At 52.8% G+C, this 19103-nt stretch overlaps 1 protein-coding gene across 7 annotated transcripts in view; it reads right to left on the bottom strand.

The window, feature by feature from the left end:
* The window catches only part of SYNE3 (spectrin repeat containing nuclear envelope family member 3), a 121589-nt gene that overhangs the window by 68508 nt on the left and 33978 nt on the right, over positions 1-19103 (bottom strand). For all 7 annotated transcript variants that reach the window (XM_027569069.2, XM_027569073.2, XM_027569068.2 and 4 more), the window contains one exon: positions 1112-1269. In XM_027569069.2, coding sequence (XP_027424870.2) covers positions 1112-1255 — 144 coding nt within the window. In that variant the 5' untranslated portion in view covers positions 1256-1269. The remainder of the gene's footprint in view (positions 1-1111; positions 1270-19103) is intronic.

Raw genomic sequence — 19103 nt, 5'->3', positions numbered from 1 at the left:
AGACAGGGGAGGCTAGTGAAAAATGTGACTCCACCAGAGTCAGGCCAGTGAAGGCATGAGAAGCACCATTCTGAGATAATTAGCACCATCCCTTTCTAGAAGGGAAGTAAATGGAAGCCCAACAGCAAATGACTTGCAGGGACTCACACAGCCAGCAAGAAGCAGAGCTGGGATTTGACCCAAGATGTCCAGACTCCATAGCCTGTCCTCACTCAAATCCAGTGAGCTGTTCTATTAAACAGAATGTCCAAGAAATCAGAACGTATGCTCTCTGCCCCGCCAGGCACAGTTTTATTGTGAATACCCGTCTCTGGTCATTGAGGAGCACATGACGCTGCAGGGAAGCAGAAAGCTCATCTGACAAGGACTCAGAAAATTCAAATTCCAGGAACATCCCAATGGATGTGACCCGAGAGATGTGTCAGTCCCGGCTTTGCTCACAGATGGGAAACGGAGGCCCAGAAAGGGGTAGGGACTTGGCCAAGGTCACACAGCACTTTAGCATCCTCATGGAGACTATAACCCAGGTCTCTGATTCATGCCCATGTTCTTCCCCCTTGTTCCCTGGCCTGGAGCAGAAATCCTTGGATGCGGGCCCCATAATGCCAGGCCCTGGGCACCAGCTCTTCTAGTAGGCCTAGCACCACAGCCCTGAGCCCTGCCTTGTGGGGAGCAAGGCCAGACCCTGGCCCTGGGGTCACTTCTCACTGGGCAGAACGCCTTCTCCACCCTCCTGAAGGCCCACCTGGACCACCCAGACCTGGCAGGGACCTTAGGCCCAGGGACGCAGGGAAGCAGGAAGACACTGGGGACCCAGCTGGCCGCATGGTGCCTCTGCCGGGACAGAAGAACCAGACGGCCACTGAGAAAGTGTGTTCCCAGGACCAGCAGCAGCGCATCACCCGGAGCATGTTAGTGATGCCGTGATGGGGCCTCTGACCTCCTGGATCAGAATCTGCGCTCAAACCCAAATCCACGGGAGATTCCAACACATCAAAGTTTGAGAAACACCCCTTCCATTTAACAGCCCGGAAACCTGAGGCCTGAAGGGAGAGTGACACGGCGAGGCCACGGGGCTACGGAAGCCATGGAAACCACGGCTTCTGCATACCTCGGTCTCCCGCAGCCTGGCCTCCAGGGCCACCCGGGGCCCCTGGGTGTTGTCGTTGAACTGCAGTCGCTCCTGCATGGCCTTCATCCACTCCCGGGCATCCTCCACGCTCCTGTCGAAGCCCTCCTGGGGTGGCTGAGTCATGGCAGCTGCAGGGGCTGAAGGTAGGACCACATGAGATCAGGCCGGCGGGCGAGAACGTAGGGCGGCGTGGGGGGTGGGGGAGGGGGGACCGACGCTGGGGACAGACCCACACCCCACCAGCGCCCCTCCTGGTGCTCCCACTCGGCTGCACAGTCCTCCAAAGGGCCATGGAGAACAGGTCTCTCCTGTGGCTAAGCAGGGAGAGCGGGCCCAGGGCGCTGGGCTGGCAAAGATTCTCTCTGGCCTCTCAGCTTCCCTGCTTCCCTCTCACCCTACCTGGGGACTCAGGACCAGCCCTCTTCTGTCTCTGTGAGTTGAAGCGCCTCCAAAAGAGAATCCCAAAACACATACAATCTGAGATGTCCATGACGCATAATGATCCATGATCTGAATGGATCAAGAAGCCTCAGCTGAAGAAATAATTTTTGGCATCGGCCAAGCCGAGTCCAGCCCCAGAACCTCACCTGAATATTACAATCTCAGGGCTGTGGATGGCCAGGTTAGCAGCGGTCTTGTTGCTAGTTTGCCACCAACTTGGGTCCACGGCGGACAATCACTGGTGATTTTCCCCTGAGCCACAGACCACCTAGCTTGTGGCAGCCACGGACAATCAACTGACCTTGCACTTGAGATGAGCCCCACCTGCTCTGGCCACCTTTGGGGAAGGCCTAGCACCACAGGCCCTGAGCCCTGCCTTGTGGGGAGCAAGGCCAGACCCTGGCCCTGGGGTCACTTCTCACTGGGCAGAACCCCTTCTCCACCCTCCTGAAGGCCCACCTGGACCACCCAGACCTGGCAGGGACCTTAGGCCCAGGGACGCAGGGAAGCAGGAAGACACTGGGGACCCAGCTGGCCGCATGGTGCCTCTGCCGGGACAGAAGAACCAGACGGCCACTGAGAAAGTGTGTTCCCAGGACCAGCAGCAGCGCATCACCCGGAGCACGTTAGCGATACCGCGATGGGGCCCACTCTGACCTCCTGGATCAGAATCTGCGCTCAAACCCAAATGCACGGGAGATTCCAACACATCAAAGTTTGAGAAACACCCCTTCCATTTAACAGCCCGGAAACCTGAGGCCTGAAGGGAGAGTGACACGGCTGAGACCATGGGGAGCAGGCCTGGATCCCCCAGCAAAACCAGTTCTCCTCGACGCTGCCCTCCACTCCCTCGCCCTTACCTTTTAGCCACAGACACAGTGGTTCAGATTTTCACCCATAACTTTCTCAGAATCCCATTAAGCCCGGGCAGAACTATTTTGTGTTCCAGTTCTAGTTGTCTCCTTAGGGCAATGATAACCGACTTTGGATTAAAGTTATTTATATCTGCATCTTACGTGAAAGGATTGGGTGTAGCTTATCCTCAACCTCCCACAACGCCTTGCCCAGAGTCAGCCCTCCACCAACGTGGAAACATCCCAGAATTGCTATAAAGTTTAACGCACCAAAAAACGAATGTAGCATTGGTTAAAATGGCAAAGCAAAACTAGGAACAACCGAAATGCCCAGTGGTGGGAGATTAGTTAAGGGAAGGATGGTACACTGCATTTCGGGATATTATGCAGCCCACAAAAAGTATGCTTAAAATGAATGGGTGATGGAGAATTCTTATGATATAATGATACCAAAAAATTAGGCAAAATTGTATATTTAGTAGTTACAACTCTACACTAAAAGCAAACAAAATCACAAAAAACTACACTCCTAGGGAAAGGTTGGGCGGTCTTGCCATGACATGTCCACGTGACTGACTGCAGGGGGCATGGCCCGAAGTGGCTCGAGCCACATCCCACGTGACCTCAGGCCTCCCTTCCTGGCACAGTGGCCTTCGAGGCCACTTGGTTAAAGACGATTTGCCTGTGGATGGTGGAAACACACAGTCAGAAGCTTTCGTTTCCTTATTTTTCCACAGGCTCTTTGGGAATTTTCTAGGAAGAGAAACCACCACTTTAAAAATAAAAATTAAATTAAAAAAACTGGTTTGTTGGCCCTTTCTTCTTTTTCTTTTTTAAAAATTTTATTTATTTATTTATTTGAGACAGAGAGAGAGCATGGGAGAGAGAGAGAGTGCACGCGCGTGCACACAAGCAGGGGGGAAGGGAAGAGGGAGAGGGAGAGGGAGAGGGAGCAGCAGACTCCCCGCTGAGCAGGGAGCCTGATGCCGACTCAATCCCAGGGCCCTGGGATCTTGGCCTGAGCCGAAGGCAGACGCTTAACGACTGAGCCTCCCAGGCGCCCCAGGCCCTTTCTTCTTGATCATCAGCTGGCGGTTCAACAAGTGTTGACTGAAGACCTGGGGCTCTGAGCCCCCCACCAGGGCCGGCACGGGGTGGGCTCTGCCCCCAGATTGCACGGGACGGATGCTGTCTGCGAGGGGGACCTGGGCCTGCAAATCAGAGCTCAGTCGCCCACCCTGTTGTTTTCCTTTCAGAGCTGTTTTGATTTTTTTTTCTAACAATTTAATATGTTCCCTGAAGCCACTCCCTGTCTTTGAATACTCCGTTTGTAAAGCACATTAGAATGTGCGGGCGTTTAAATTGGTTCATTGTGTCTTTAATCTCCCGTCTAGCGTCTAGCGTGGGACTTGACTGGCTTCCAAAAGCTAGGCTTTTACGTAACTTTACAAAGCAAGGCATGGGAGGGGCAGAAAGGAGTCTCCCAGAGTTTCTTTTTTTTTTTTTTAAGATTTTTTATTTATTTATTTATTTTTTTAAAGATTTTATTTATTTATTCATGAGAGACAGAGAGAGAGAGGCAGAGGGAGAAGCAGGCTCCCAAGGAGGAGGGAGCCTGACGCGGGACTCGATCCCAGGACTCCAGGATCATGACCTGAGCCGAAGGCAGACGCTTAACCATCTGAGCCACCCAGGCGCCCAAGATTTTTTATTTATTTATTTGACATAGAGACAGCAAGAGCAGGAACACAAGCAGCGGGAGTGGGAGTGGGAGAAGCAGGCTTCCCGCCGAGGAGGGAGCCCGATGTGGGACTCGATCCCAGGACCCTGGGATCATGACCTGAGCCGAAGGCAGACGCTTAACAACTGAGCCACCCAGGCGTCCATCTCCCAGAGTTTCTGAAGACAGGACAGCGAGGAAGCACTGTCTTAGTCGCCAAAAGGCCAAGAGAGGCTTGGGAGAGCCCTCCTGGCGGCAAATGCCCAAGGCCTGTGAGGCAGGGTGGTCTGGAGACCCCGAGGTACAGTAAATGGGACACGTGGGGTCCAGCTTGGCGAGCCTGCAGGCAGAGTCCAAGGAGACCGGGGTATCTAGGCCCGTTCTGCCAACCATTTCGTTCCCAGTCAGTGACACGCATGCTCCCAGCTAGGCCTGTCTCAAGAAGCTCACAGGAGAGGGGCGCCTGGGTGGCTCAGTGGGTTTAGTGGCTGCCTTCAGCTCAGGTCATGATCCCAGGACCCTGGGATCGAGCCCCATGTCAGGCTCCCTGCTCAGTGGGGAGCCTGCTTTTTCAACTCTTCCCCCCTGCTTGTGCTCGCTTGCTCTCTCTCTCTCAATAAAATTTTTTTAATTAAAAAAAGAAGCTCACAGGAGAGAAGCTGAACCCTGAACACACATGGGCTGCAGATGGTTGAGCTCCAGCCAGGATGGGGGTTTTGAGGGAAGCGGGACAGCTCTTAACTTCTGTGGACTTTCTCTGAATAATGGCTTGAAATGCCAACAATAAAATGCAAAGAATTACAAAGGAAACCAATCATATGAAAACATATTGGGGACCTGGGTGGTTCAGTCAGCTGAATGTCTGACTCTTGGTTTCAGCTCAGGTCATGATCTCAGGGTCGTGAGATCGAGCCCCGAGTCGGGCTCCGTGCTCAGAGGGGAGTGTGCTTGAGATCCTCTCTCTTCCTCTCCCTCTGCCCCTCCCCCTGCGCTTGCTCTCTAAATAAATAAATAGATAAATAAATAAATAAAATCTTAAAAAAAAACCCATAGTTATCAAAAGACTAAATTAATGAGATACACATGCAAGCAACACACTTTTTTATTAACACATTAAATCACAAGAGCTAACAATGGGGCTAATCACTCCCTTAATTTTGAAGCAGTGATGGGCAGGAAGGACATTTCAAGATACCTACAACCTCAATGCAGCAGAAAAATACGGGTGACCAGCACTGGTAACGGAGAGAGGGCTTTGCTTTGGTTTTGCCTCCGGCATGAAGTGCAGGAACCGCCATCTGCTAGAGGTTAGCAGCAGTAAGACTACAGTTTCCCATCCAAGTTTTGGCCCCTAAATGCCCCCAGGAGCTCCCTCTCAGTACCCAGACCTTGGGGGGTGGGGGGTATTCCTGCTCTACACCTTCTCACAGTCAGCAGGAAGGAGAGCCTGTTTTGTGATGCAAGGTTGAAAGTTTTTAGTTAAAAATCAAATGGGCAACTCAAGAAAAGCCCATCCACCATTGATTTAAGGACCAAGGCATTCCTAGAAGGCATCCCTCACCGCAAGCTTAATGGGACTCTCATGGACTTCCCTTTGTGGAAGCCAGGGGCAGAGGTGCAGCTCTGGAGTGGGGAGGGGGTAGGGACAGACCCATGTGAGCTTTAAGAGACAGTGGCCATAGAGCCACAAAGGAGGGCTTGTCACCTGGTCTGGAGCAGGTGGGCTGGGTGGCAGGTGCTGCTCCCTGAGGGCAGTGGGGAGGCTCTTGCGGGGAGGGGGGCAGGGGGATGGTGAGGCTGGAGCATGGGAACAGGGAGGAAGTGACCAGAGGAAGCTGGGCTGGGGGCAGGAGTGGAGGGTAGGGGGTGGGGTGCAAGGGCCGGATCAGAGCCTCCGGAGCCATATCCAGGCCCTTGGGGGACCACAGCCAGCAAGGGTCCATGTGGGGGGGACACGACTATTTCCGAGCTTCCGGCAGGTGACCCTGGCCAGGGAGGGTAGAGGGGGGATGCCCTCACAGGGGCTGGGCAGAGGCTGGGGGTCAGGGCAGAGAGGGGCAGCTGCAGGAGGGCCCCTGAGGGAAGGCTGTCTGCCAGAGGAAAGAGAGCGAAAGCAAACTGCCCTGGTTTCCAGCGTCCTGTGTGGTTACAAATGACGGCCGGAAGAGAAATGACATTTTGGCCTTGAGGACACACAAGCTGGGCCAGGGCGCGGGAATAAAGCCGAGTCAGGACAGATCATGTGCTCAGATGGAACCCGGGGCAAAAGCCATAAGTCTGGGAGACCAACACGTTAGGAGGAGGCTGGCAAGACTCGTGGGATCAAAAGGGGGAGCGTAACTAGAGCCTGAGGGGGCCGGTTCAGGGCAAAGCGAAGGGCCGAAACATGGTCGGCTTACTAACGTACATACTTACTAGTATGCGGTGGGCAGAGGGTGCTGGAAACGGGATGCAGCCCGAAGGGAAGAGAAGGGCGCAGACAGGAGGGCTCAGACAGGACTGCCATGATAAACGGCCTACACTGTGCTAGGCACTTTGCCTCGAGTCCCTGCCCCCCCCCCCACCCGAGAGGGAGGTGACACGGCGGCAGCGGTAGAAGTCGGGCTTCCCCTCGTGCTATGCACTGCGGCTGCCCGGTGGCGGGGGGAGCTCAGCCCAGCCGCCTCCTTTCCACCAGCACCTTCCTCTTGGAACGTTGTGGGGACTCATCAGGAAAGCAGGGGCTCAGGGCTGCCCCACCTTCTCCACTCGCAGATAAGAACACTGAGGCTAGGCGTCTGGGGGGCTCAGTTGGTGAAGCGTCTGCCTTCGGCTCAGGTCGTGATCCCAGGGTCCTGGGATCAAGTCCCGCATCGCGCCCTGCTCAGCGGGGAGTCTCCTTCTCCCTCCGCTGCTCCCCCTGCTTGTGCTCTCTCTCTCTCTCTCTCTCTCTGCCAAATAAATAAAATCTTTGGGAAAAAAAACAAAAACAAAAACAAAAAAACACTGAGACAAGACACAGACCCACGGCTTCGGCACTGAGATTTGAACCTCCTTCTGTCAGATTCCGTAGTCTGTGCTTGTCTCACGGACCACACCGCCTCCAAAACCAAGTCCAACTCCTCGCCCCCTGGGGCATCTGACAGAAATGACCCAGGGCAGGCAGTGACCCCTGATTGGACAGGATCCTACCAGGTGGGCCGAATCCACTCAGTCCAGCCGCAAACCTCGGAGGCCTGCCGATGCAGGGGTGCGGCAGCCAGGAGACAAAAGGGAGCCTGGAGATCGGCCACTTTTGCCACTAAACTGGAGGGACGAAGGGCTGGGAGCCACTGAGCAGCAGAAGCCGGGTATGGCACCAATAAAACTGCCTGATACTGACTGTCCACCAGGGCTCAAAACCCTGTCTCCTGAAGGGTCAGTGGGCCCAGACCCCTCCTTCCCCCTCCTGGGACCCGCAGAGCTGAGGCTGTAGGGCGGAGGCCCCGACTAGGCTCTGTGGGGCCACGGAAGGGGCAGACACCATAAGGACCAGGCTGGGACAGTGCCCTGCCTCAATCCCTCCAACACATTCTCTGGGAATGCACAAACACTAGAATACAGCTTTTGCCATTTGGCGATCCAGACGCCGTAAGCGTCCTGCTTCGGACCTAACCAAATTCCAGTAGGGAACGCCATACAACATGACACCCAACCAACCCCTCCCAAGCAAAGAGAGGGGCAAAGTCAGGTTCACAGAGTGGCTGTTATGTGGCCGGCCTTATTAGTACCAGTTTACAAAGGTGGAAACAGACTCACAAAGGTAAATAAGCCTGTCAAAAGTGGCAGATGCAGGATTAAGGATAATAATTGTAATAGGCAACAAGTATCTGGCACTCTGTGTGTGCCTGACTCTAGGATGAAGGGCTTATGGCTATTAACTCATTTATCCTACAAAGCCCCAGTGAGAGACTTGTTATTACCCCTACATTATTGCTAAGAAAATTGAGGATCAGTGATGCTAAGAACGTTGCTCAAAGTCAGAGGGTTGTTAGGTAGAAGGTGCAGGACTTGCCTTTGCTCTTTAAACACCATGGTTCTGTGCGGCTTCCACGCCCTTGCCTGTGTCCCCTGAAACCCCACTGAGGGCTGCCCACGCAGCGCAGGGAGCCTGGGGCAACCAGCCCTCTGCGGATCATCCCTGATGAACATCTAGGTTCCAAGAAGGCCACTCCAGGGGGAAATCCGGGCCTCTGCTCAGAGATCTGGCCCCTGCTTCCAGGCAGCCTCGGTCATGCAGTGCCTGGCCACTGGCATTCCTTCTGGAACCCAGAAGGCTTCAGTATGCACACCTGAGTAACTCCTGGTCCCCGTGGCAGGCCCTATAGGCAGCGACAGCCCATGCCTGCTCCACCACCTGGCCAGGGCCGCCGCCGCCGCCGCACGCTAACCCAGAGCCCGGGGAACGGGGTGTGCACCCCTTCTGTGACTCGCCTGGCTTCCCCGTGACTCATTCCTGCCCTGCCACAGTTTCCATCCTTACTCATTCCCGCTGCTCTATGGACACAGATGGAATTTCAGGAACTGAGCAGCCAGCTGGTTTTAATCCCAAAGCTTATTTCAAGTGGATTCTGGGAACGCACTCTTTTGTTTACGTCCAGCCGACAATGATGTGGCCCGGCCACCACCGTTCAGGGCGTCGTTCAGAGCCCCGGGATGTTCCTGGGGGGTTCTCTCCTGCCTGGCGTGTGCAGAAGGTGATTCTGAGAGCAAAGCGTGAAGAGCGGGGACAGAAGTGTTACACCATCTTATTTCATCTTTCAACAGCCTCCAAGGGGGCTGAATCCAGAGCTGGGAACCTACGCTGGGCTTTACCCCGTCTCAGAGGGAAGCACAGGCTCAGAGAGGTGAAGGGATGGCCCCAAAGCCACACAGACGACAGGCCGCCGCAACGCACCCTCTGCCCGCGGTCTCGTAAATGCTGACACCAGAAACCCCGCATCGTACCAGGGTTGTGGGGTCCACTTTACAATTCCAGCCACAAAGGGGACAGGCCAGCGACGGCTTTCACAGCAAGGGCTCTGAGAGCAATTTTCGAACAGCCGTCCATCACGGATAAATGGTAGCTGGCGGTGAACACCGTTCTCTGGCCCAGCTCCCTCCCCAGACACTGACTCTCAAACAGCATTTCTGAGTCCTCTCAACAGACTAAAGCCAAGCTCTCCATCAAATGGCACGGCACAGAGGACGCCAAGATTCCTACCCATGGTCTAAGCATGGTCAAAGGTCAAATACAAATATTTGGGAGGGGAGAGAATGCACAGGGCAACTAAGAGAGAATGGGGGAAAGGGGGTGTGGGCAAAATGCATTAGCCTCTTCTAATCGGCACAAGGCATGTGGCTCCAAGGTGTGGGGCCACGGCTCCTGGGGCACAGGTGTGCTTGGCTCCGGCTGCCGGGAGGAGGGGGGCCACCAATCAGAGGCCTGGAAGGGGAGGACTCCTTGTAGGGATCTTGAGGAGGGGGCGGTCCTGCCAGGCACCCTGGCCCCAGGGTCATGGTCAGCTGCTGGCGGTGTGGGCAGGGCGGTCAGAAGACAAGGAGGCAGGGACTGGCCATCAGATGCAGGTCAGAGAGCGCTGGGCAGTGCGTTTGAGTACCAGTCCGACCTGGCTAGGACACAGAGCCTCAGACCACAGGCACGAGGTCGCTCTGGCCGGTCAACGTGGTCCTCCTGGCCTCTGATTCAGAAGAGAGCATTAGGTGGGTGTTGGTTTTTCACACCGCAGGCTGTGACTCAATCCCATGCTCCAGCGGTAAAAACCACTCACACTCCCAAGAACCCCATGGATGACATCTCCCAAGGCTCTGACCCGGGAGGACAGTGCTCCTTCTGGCCTGCAGCAAGGCCAGCCCCAGGTGCTGCCCCACCCTCCGAGGCCCCTGCCTGAGAAGAGCTGGCCCAATGGGATGGAAGCCAGGATGGGATGTCAGCCCTTTGTCCCTGCACCTGCCCTGACTTCCCTTCCCAAGGGATCCATGACAGCCTTGCCGTGACAGATGTCCCCATGCTCCTTCTCCAGGCCTCTTACTGGCCCTGCAAAGCCGAGGCGCAAGTCAGGTCCCCAGCGCCTCACGCCTTCTCTCAGGGAGGAATCTTCCCCAGAGAGGAGCAATTCCCACAGTCATCCCCGAACCCACCAGACCTGCCTGACCTTCTGCAGCACCTCCCCCAGAACTGGCACCCCCTCCCTGCACTGTCTGGACAGATAACACCATACGTAGCCCGTGGGAGGAAGTCTGGCCACAGCGACGACGCACGCCTTGCCCCCCGCTTCTGGCAGCTCCCTGATGGAATAAGGTGATGGCAAACCTCTTTAAAGGAAAAAATCATAGCTGCACATAACATAGTCTCAGAACCCACTCTCAGCAACATGGATTTTAGAAATGAGAGCTTTCTGCTAGGTGAAAATTTCGTCTCTCAATTTGAAAGCATGGCCCCACGTGTACAGTTTTAACTTTTGTTTTTTATTAGACAAAAATTGTAAAACTTCTCATACAACTTGTGGTCCCCAGAAAAATCTTCCTCAGGTCCCAGTTTGAGAAACCCTGGACTGGCGGATGAAGCCAGTGCTCATGACCCTCATGGATGGATGGAGCTCCCACCTAACCCTAGTCCCACCTTGTTGCACCACACTGTCGAAGGTTCTAGGAGCTTCGAGTCTGGGTGCTGCCCCCTCCTCCAGCTTAGTTCTGGCTGGTAAGTCCCTTCCTACCACACCCCTCCACACCTCCTTCCCACAGACTCTTCCCTGTTCTCCTTTCCAAGATCCACTTACAGCCACTGAGAGGTGGGGACCTTCCCAGCTTCCTCCTTCCCTGCACAATGACCCCCTCCCTTCCTTGGGTGCCCACGGACCCTGTGCATGCTTTGCTTTTACCACAGGTTTACTAAGCACTTTCTGTGGATTTCCCCATGTTCTCCTCCCGACCTAGGAGGGAGTTAGGATCACTGGTTCTACCTCACGGAAAGAAAATTGGGGGCTTGAGGGGCACGGCATGGTTAGTAAGCCATGGACCCATTATGGGACCCCTCAGCTGGACCGCGCTGTTCCTGTTTTACTGCTCATATGTGTTGAGGAGTTTGCTGAAGGAGGGCAGGGTCAGACTCATCTTATTGAATAATTGACTGGAGATGGGGTTGCCTTCATTTTTAACAGCTTTCCTGGGAGTCTAATTGATGAATAAATGCATCATTAAACAGTACAATTTGTAGGTTTTGACATGTACACCCATAAAACCATCACCCCACTCAAGATAAAGAACACACCCATCACCCCCCAGGTTCCTGATCCCATTTCTGATTCGTCCCTTCTGCCCACACCCTGTCCCAGGCAGCCGCTGACGTGCACGCTGTCACTGGAGGTGACCCGGCATTTTTCTGAAGGATTTCACATAAATCGAATGATGCCCTATGCATGTATTTATTTCTTTTTGGCCTGGCTTCTTTCACGGGGCACAACTACTTTGAGATACCTCCATGCTGATGCCCATATTGACGGCTCATTCCTTTCTGCATTGAGTAATAGCTCCCAGTCTGCACGGACCCCACGGGTGGACAGTTTGCAGCTTTCATGAATAAAGCGGCTCTGAACACTTGTATGCAGACATTTGCTTTCCTTTCTCTTGCAGAAATACCTAGGAGTGGAGAGCCCAGCTCACATGGTAGGTGTGATGTTTACGTTTTTTAGAAACTGCCAGGCTGTTTTCCAAAGCGGCCGCACCCCAGTCCGTTCCCACCAGTGGTGTGCGAGGGTTCTGGTTCCCGCACATCCTTCCACAGCCAGCTTCTCAATCTTAGCCTCTTCTAATCGGCAGGCTGGGATAGTTTATTGTGGTTTTAATCTGCAGTCCCCAAAGGCCAACCACCTGATTGACTTGCATCTGTACTTAGAGCACCGTTATTAAGCTCTCGGGCTCTGAAGAGCACTCCCCAGGCCCCTCTTCCTTTAAGGCTCTCGGTGGCTCAGCTCCCAGCCTGGCCGGTGGGCTGAAGGCCAGAGGAGTAAGGAGCTGAGCGACGGGGACATGCAGCCAACAGGAATCCGCTCCAATTCCAAGGGCCCTGCCAGCCGACTCCTCAGAGAACAGGTGGTTCTCTGAGGCCCAAACCCTTGAACCAACAGCCAAAAGCATGTAATGTGCGACAGTCTCTCTGAGCTCTCAAACTGGGGTCCTGGGGGGGCCCTATTCTGTGCTCCTGGAGCTCCCAGACGGGCTGGGCTCCAAAGGGACCTGGGTGCCTGCACACAACTCAGCTCACTCAGTGGCTGCCACCGGATGAAAATCCACAACTTCCCCAACTGCACTGAGCTCGCCACCTATTCTCCTTTGAACGTGAACTTGCGTCTGAGCCTGGCCCTTGCCTGTCTTATCACTGCTCTCTTGATCAAGGCACCTGGGACAGACACCAACACATGGCAGGCACTACAAATATTTGTGAACGAGAGGGTAAATCTGGAAATTATAAAGAATAAGATTTACTCCCACTGGCACTCAGTAGGTACTCGATAATTATTAGCTCAGGTTTTTTTTTTTTTTTTTTTTTTTTTTTACTAAAAGGAAGAAGTACGGAACCAGAAGGAGCATCCGTCTGGTCGTACTGCTCCTTGATGGACACATGCTGCAGGTTCAGGGAAAATGGGAGAAAGGCAGGGATGGGGGAGGGGGGACATCAGCGACTCTGCTAACCCGGTATCAGAGCCTTCTCTCGGGCCACGTGGGCCCCAGAATGGGATTAGGAAACCCAGGTTCCTGTGCTGACTGCCACCAGTCAGCTCCCAAACCTAGTCTCCTTGTTGGTAAAGTGGAAGCAATAGTCACCTCCTGACTTCCATCCTCTCTGAGCTTTAAACTAGAAGGTTGTCACGAAGGGAAAGGGCACATCCAATTCACCTTGGGATTTTTCCAACAGAATCACTCTTTTTTTTTTTTAAAGATTTTATTTATTTATTTGAGAGAGAGAGAGAAACACAGTATGAGAGGGGAGAAGGTCAGAGGGAGAAGCAGGCTCCCCGCTGAGCCGGGAGCCCGATGCAGGACTCGATCCCAGGACTCCGGGATCATGACCTGAGCCGAAGGCAGTTGCTTAACCAACTGAGCCACCCAGGCGCCCAACAGAATCACTCTTAGTAAGGCAATTATCTGTGGCCAAGAAGCCCCGCTCTATCCAAATGTACCGGACTATAATGATCATCTTCTGTGCTGGAGACAGAAAGGCTAATTTTACTTTGTTACCAGGTCACAACACGGAATAGCCATGGGTTCTAACAAGCCACTGGGAAGCCCGCCTAGCTTGCTGGAGGAAATGCTACATTGTTCCAACCCACAACTCCAACCTCTCAGAGCTGGAGACCTTCCTAAGAGCTAGCTCTCTGCATTATACCCTACAAAGGAGATGCTATTATCAGCCCCCTGTTATAGATAAGGAAACAAAGCACAGAGATCTTAAATAACTTTCCCCAAAGCATGCAAAGCTGGAAATGAAACTTTGACAGTTTGGCTGACAGTTTGGCTCCAGAGCCTTCTTCCCCTTAACCATAGCACTTGACCTGTGGACAAGAGGTCAATACTACCTGGTTGGCCTGTTAGGGAAGGTTGGAAAGCCAAAGGTGTCGGTAAAGCAACAGCCGCAGCTAGGTGGTGGATGAAAGACCCGTGAACGTCCTGTATAGCTCAACCTAACATTCTCCAGATACTTCCTTGAGCAAGTATTGACATTTGGGCCAGGCCTATGGCCTTACCAGCAAAGCCGTGTTTTGTCATCTGCCCCTCGCACCTGCAGTCCCAGGTACACAGCACCAACCAGCACGCCCCACTGGCTCCATGACTGTTGTTGATGTGCCTCCCTTCCCATTACCCTGTCGCCCTCGAGGGTGGAGGCCGTGTCTCATCTGCTCTGTACACACAGGCCTGCAGCATAGTTGGCATGGAGGACGGCAGTGCTGCTTATTAACTGAGCACAACATCGATGTTCTTGGAAAGGCAGGCTGGCTTTCATGGGGCCATCCCAGGCCAGGGAGTCGCTGAAACTGCCCTCAGATTTGAGCCTGGCTCCAGATCTCAGGCTGCAGGGCCGGGCTCACAGGATGATGGGTTACCCCAAGGAGCCAATGAAAGATTCTGCAGAGACCTCCCTGAGTCTCAGTATGTAACAATTGGACCACTTTTTAGGAATCCTCTTAGCTAGCTGGGCCAGTCTATAGATGGGGAGACTGAGGCTTATAGATAGAAAGAGACCCATCCAAGATCCCACTCAATGGCAGAGCTATGGCCAGGATTTATCTTGGTATAAACACCTTCTACGTAATGCACATTTCTTCAAATTGACCCACTGATAAAGAAACAATTAGCTATCATAGTTACAGTTAATTTTCAACAAGGGTGCCAAGACAATTCAATGAGAAGAGAAGAGTCCTTGCAACAAATGGTGTTGGGACAACTTGATATCCACATGCAAAAGATAGAACTTGGACCCCTACCTCACACCATAGACAAAAAGTAACTCAAAATAGATCAAAGGTCAAATTGCAAAAAGCCAGATTATAAAACTCTTAGAGGGAAACATAAGCGTCAATCTTCCTGGCCTAGGACTGGGCACTGTTATCTTAGATGTGACACCAAAAGCACAAGCAACAAAGGAAAATTAGATAAATTGGACTTTATCAAAAGTATAAACTTTTGTGCCTCAAAGAACACCATCAAGAAAGTGAAGAGAAAACCCCACAGCATGAAAGAAATTTTGCAAATTATTTATCCGATTAAGGGACTTATAACTAGAAAGACAAAAACCCAATTATAAAATGGGCAACAGATCTGAATGACATTTCTTCAAAGAAGATGTAGATACAAATAGCCAATAAGCACACTGAAAGATGTTCAATATCATTAGCAATCAGGGAAATGCAAATTAAAACCAAAATGAGAAACCACTTCATACTCATTAGGATGCTTAGAATCAAAAAGATAATAACAAAGTTATGTTCGAAGATGTGGAAAAAGTGGAGCCCTCATACACTGCTGGTGAGGATATGCAATGGTATAGCCACTTTGAGAAACAGCGTGGCAGTTCCTTAAATGCTTGAACACATAGTGAGCAGAGGACCCAACAATCCCTAGATATCTACCCAATAGAAATTACAACATTTCCCCACGTGAAAATATGCACACAAATGTTCAAAATAGCCAAAAAAGTAGAAACAACCAATATGCCCATCAGCTTATGAATGGGTAAATAAAATGTGTTATATCCATACCACGGAATACTATGCAGCAAGAAAAAGGAATGAAGCAATCATGAAGCCATAATACAAATGTCCCCTGAAAATATGATGCTATGAAAGGACAATCACAAAGGACCACAAAACACATGATTCCACTTACATGAAATGTTTAGAACAGGCAAATCTATACCTAGGGACGAAGATGCGGTGGTGCAGGGTTTCCTCTTAGGGTAATAAAAATGTTCTAAAAATGACTGCAGTAATGTTGGTACAGCTCTGGGAATGTACTAAAAGTCATCAAATCGTATACTTTAAGTGGGTGAGCTGTATGTTGTGAATTTTATCTCAATAAAGCTGTTTTGTTAAGAAACAATCAGAATCCAAAAACTAAGATGGCCAATCAAAAAGACCTCGATTAAGCACCCATCGTTGCTTGAATTTTCTTAAAAATATACCCATCAAAAGGCCTCTAAGACCCTTGCACACCTCCAGTGATGGGAGGCTCACTACCTCTTCCAGGCATCCCATCCTCTTTTTACATAGCTCAGGGGAGAAGAAAGTTCTTCCCTCCAGGGATCCAAACCCTGCACCTTCCCAGTGGTATGCCCATATGGGAGGAGCTAAGGGGCTGCTGGAGATCTTTTTCAAAATGGTGAACCTGTACCTTCCATCCACTGAGCCCGCATTAGGTGCCATTCAACATGTCCCTCCCTCTCCGGGCACGCATGACCTCACTTGATCCTTAAGAAAACTCTGAAGGTTGCTATGGTAGTCCCTACTGCAAAGATAAGGAAACTGAGTCTCAGAGAGGTGAAATAACTTGACTTTAAACTCTCAGGGGCACCTGGATAGCTCAGCTGGTGAAGTGACCGACTTGATTTTGGCTTAGGTCATGATCTCAGGGTTGTGGGGTCGAGCCCCGTGCTGGGCTTCACAGTAAGCGTGGAGCCTGCTTTAGATACTCTCTCTCCTTCTGTCCCTCTCCCCACTCATTCTCTCGCACACACTCGCTCTTTCTCAAAAATAAACTAAAATCTCCGAACTGGTCACTGCTGTTGCCCAAGAAGCACAGCTGGGATTTGAACCTGGGTCTGTTGGGACTCCAGAACTGCAGCCTAGCCAGCCCCTTGGGCCAGACTGCTTCTGAGAGCCTGACACCACGCCAGCATCCAAAGCGGGCTTATGGACATTACATGAGTGGCATGAAACTTTCACATCCCACACTGGAACAAACAGAAAGCAAACTCTGTCACCCCAAAGAGGGGCTGAAGGCAGCCCGATGGGCTGAGCAAACACAGAGGAGCAGAGTGAGGCCCTGGGAAGCATTCCAACAGGCTTGCCAGGGTTTGCAACTCAAGGACACATCCCTTGGTACTGGGAATTCCTGGGAGGAACAAACTCTCCCTGTGAGAAGCTACTCGATGCGACAGCTTTTGCTGAGTTAATCATAAAAATATTTTGTTATACTTGAGAGTCGGGTCTCAGTATCCAGTTCCAGTTTACAGATGAAGACACTGAGATGGAGAAGTGGCACGGCCCACCCAGGGTCCCAGAGCTAGTAGTTGGGAGATAAGGAGTCAAATCCAAGATCATCTGACTTCCATACCCAGGTGTGCCCAGTGCTGAGGCCGGCGCCGAGCCTGGCGCGGCCTGCAGGTTACAAAGCTCATGGTCTGCATGACCGCGAACTCTGAATGCCCACGTGGAGAGGCACACCAGAAGCTCTTGGAGCCTAGAGAACAGAGCGATGCTGGTGATCAGGAGATCCAGGGAGGGGTTCACACAGGAGGGGACACTCTGGCTGAGGCATGGAGGAAAAGCAGGGCCTGGATAAGATGCAAAGTGGCAAAGAACAAGACAAGTGGGTGGACCAGTGTGAGCAAAAGCTAGGAGGTGAAAAAATGCAAGGCCAAGTTCAGGCTGCAGAGGGGGCTTGGGAATTCTTAAAGGGAAACAGAAGGAAGCAGTTGTCAGAGAGGCAGGCTCTGGGGACTGAATGGCAGGGGATACAAAGTGGGTGGGCTGACGTGCATCTGCAGGCAAGAGGGAGCTAGTGAGGGTCCATGAGCAAGAGAGTGGCATCCTCTGGTCAGTGACAGATCCACAAGCGGCCAGACAGCATCTGCCCAACCCTCTGAAACAACGTGGGACTGAGCAGGCTCTTTGCAACCTGGCACCTCGGGCCACACGCTGGGAAATGCCTCCTAAAATGTCATTTTCCCTAAGGCATCCTTCTCATCACAAACCTGCTCTTCACAAGGCCAGGGGTTCAAGTCAAAAGATCTTTTCTCGACATCTGATCGAATGTGCAAACATCTAATAAGCTGCAGAAAGCAGCCTCCAGCCTCCCAACAGTGTCTGCGCTTGAAGCCTGTCTCGTGGGCCCTCAGCCAGCAAAGCACCTGGCCACGCGCTGTGGCCAACGCTGTTTGGTGGGTAACAGGTGTCCGGTCTGCTCTACTGTCCCCACCTCAGGCTCATCTGTGGCCTACAATTGCCCTGGGTGGGTGTCACGTTTACCATGGAGCTTGACCTTTGGATGCCAAAGGAGGCTCCTGTGGGTTGGGGGAAATGTGAGCAAAAGTTCCTACATGGGAGGCCCCCTGCTGTGTGCCAGGCACTGGGCAGATGCTGTGCACCCCTTACGCACCGACACCAAGGCAGGAGTGACTGAGCCACTTTACAGATGGGGAAACTGAGGCTCAGAGGGACCAACTGTCAGGTCAGACGGCTGCCGAGGCACAGAGTTGGGAGCAAGCTTAGGCCTGTCGGCCCCAGCACCCGTGCCATGCTGCAGAATGGTCAGCAAAATGAGGAAGTGAGTCAGAAAGGCAAGAGAAGGGGGGTTCCTTTTTGAGTCGGAACAGGATTTCCCATCACACACCCGACTGACTGCAGAGGCACACAAGCTCGGGGGTAAACCCCAGTGGCTCAGACTGACAAGGCGCCCGGCCAAGGCCAGCCCCGCACGGTGAGCGCGGCTGAGACGGGGACAAGCCCGAGAGGCCTGCACAGCTTGAGGTTACCGGTGATGCTTCCCCCGTGGGTCTCCTGGGTGTACGGCTCAAAATCAATCAGTCCAGACAGAGACTCCAGTCCCAGGTGCGGGGAGCCTTGGGCCGGGGGTTCCAGAAACCGAAGGCTGAGAAAAACCAGCTCTTAACTTCTCCCACCTTGTGCCTTCTCATTTCCACCCAGACAGGCCAGGGAAAGATGAAGGGCAGGCTCTCAAAGGACCCCGAGTGAGCAGGCAGAGGTTTGGGCTGGGCTCATTTCATCTAAGTGAGAACCACACCGGGGGCCTGCTTTCCCTCCGTTCCAAAGCCTGGGAGAGGCTCGGTGCCTTTAATGGCAAATCTTGTTTCAACGCCTCTACTCTGCACCAGACGCTGTGGTCGTCGGTTGGCGTGAAGATCACAAAGAGGAAGTGAACCGACCAGGTCCTGCACCCTTGGGTGGCCTGACAGCTCAGTCTCCCTCCTCCCTTCTGGAAGATGGGCATGGCATCCAGCGTTCTCCCATGGTCTCCCTCCCACCCCTGATGTCTATAACACGGCGTTTCTCAACCTGAGACCTTTTGCAATTCACCAGTTCACACGCCCTGTGGGAAGCCCTCACTGAATTCACCTTTCAGAACGTCTCTGTGAACCAGGGATTTTGATCTGTCCCCCGAGACCCTCGGGGTGGGCCACGAGGGCTCTGTGAGCCTGGAATGT

Source organism: Zalophus californianus, chromosome 6 (genome assembly GCF_009762305.2).
Source record: "Zalophus californianus isolate mZalCal1 chromosome 6, mZalCal1.pri.v2, whole genome shotgun sequence".
In the NCBI taxonomy this organism is placed as follows: Eukaryota; Metazoa; Chordata; class Mammalia; order Carnivora; family Otariidae; genus Zalophus; species Zalophus californianus.
The sequence above is the reverse complement of the archived record's forward strand: the minus strand, read 5'-3'. Positions and strand labels throughout refer to the sequence as shown.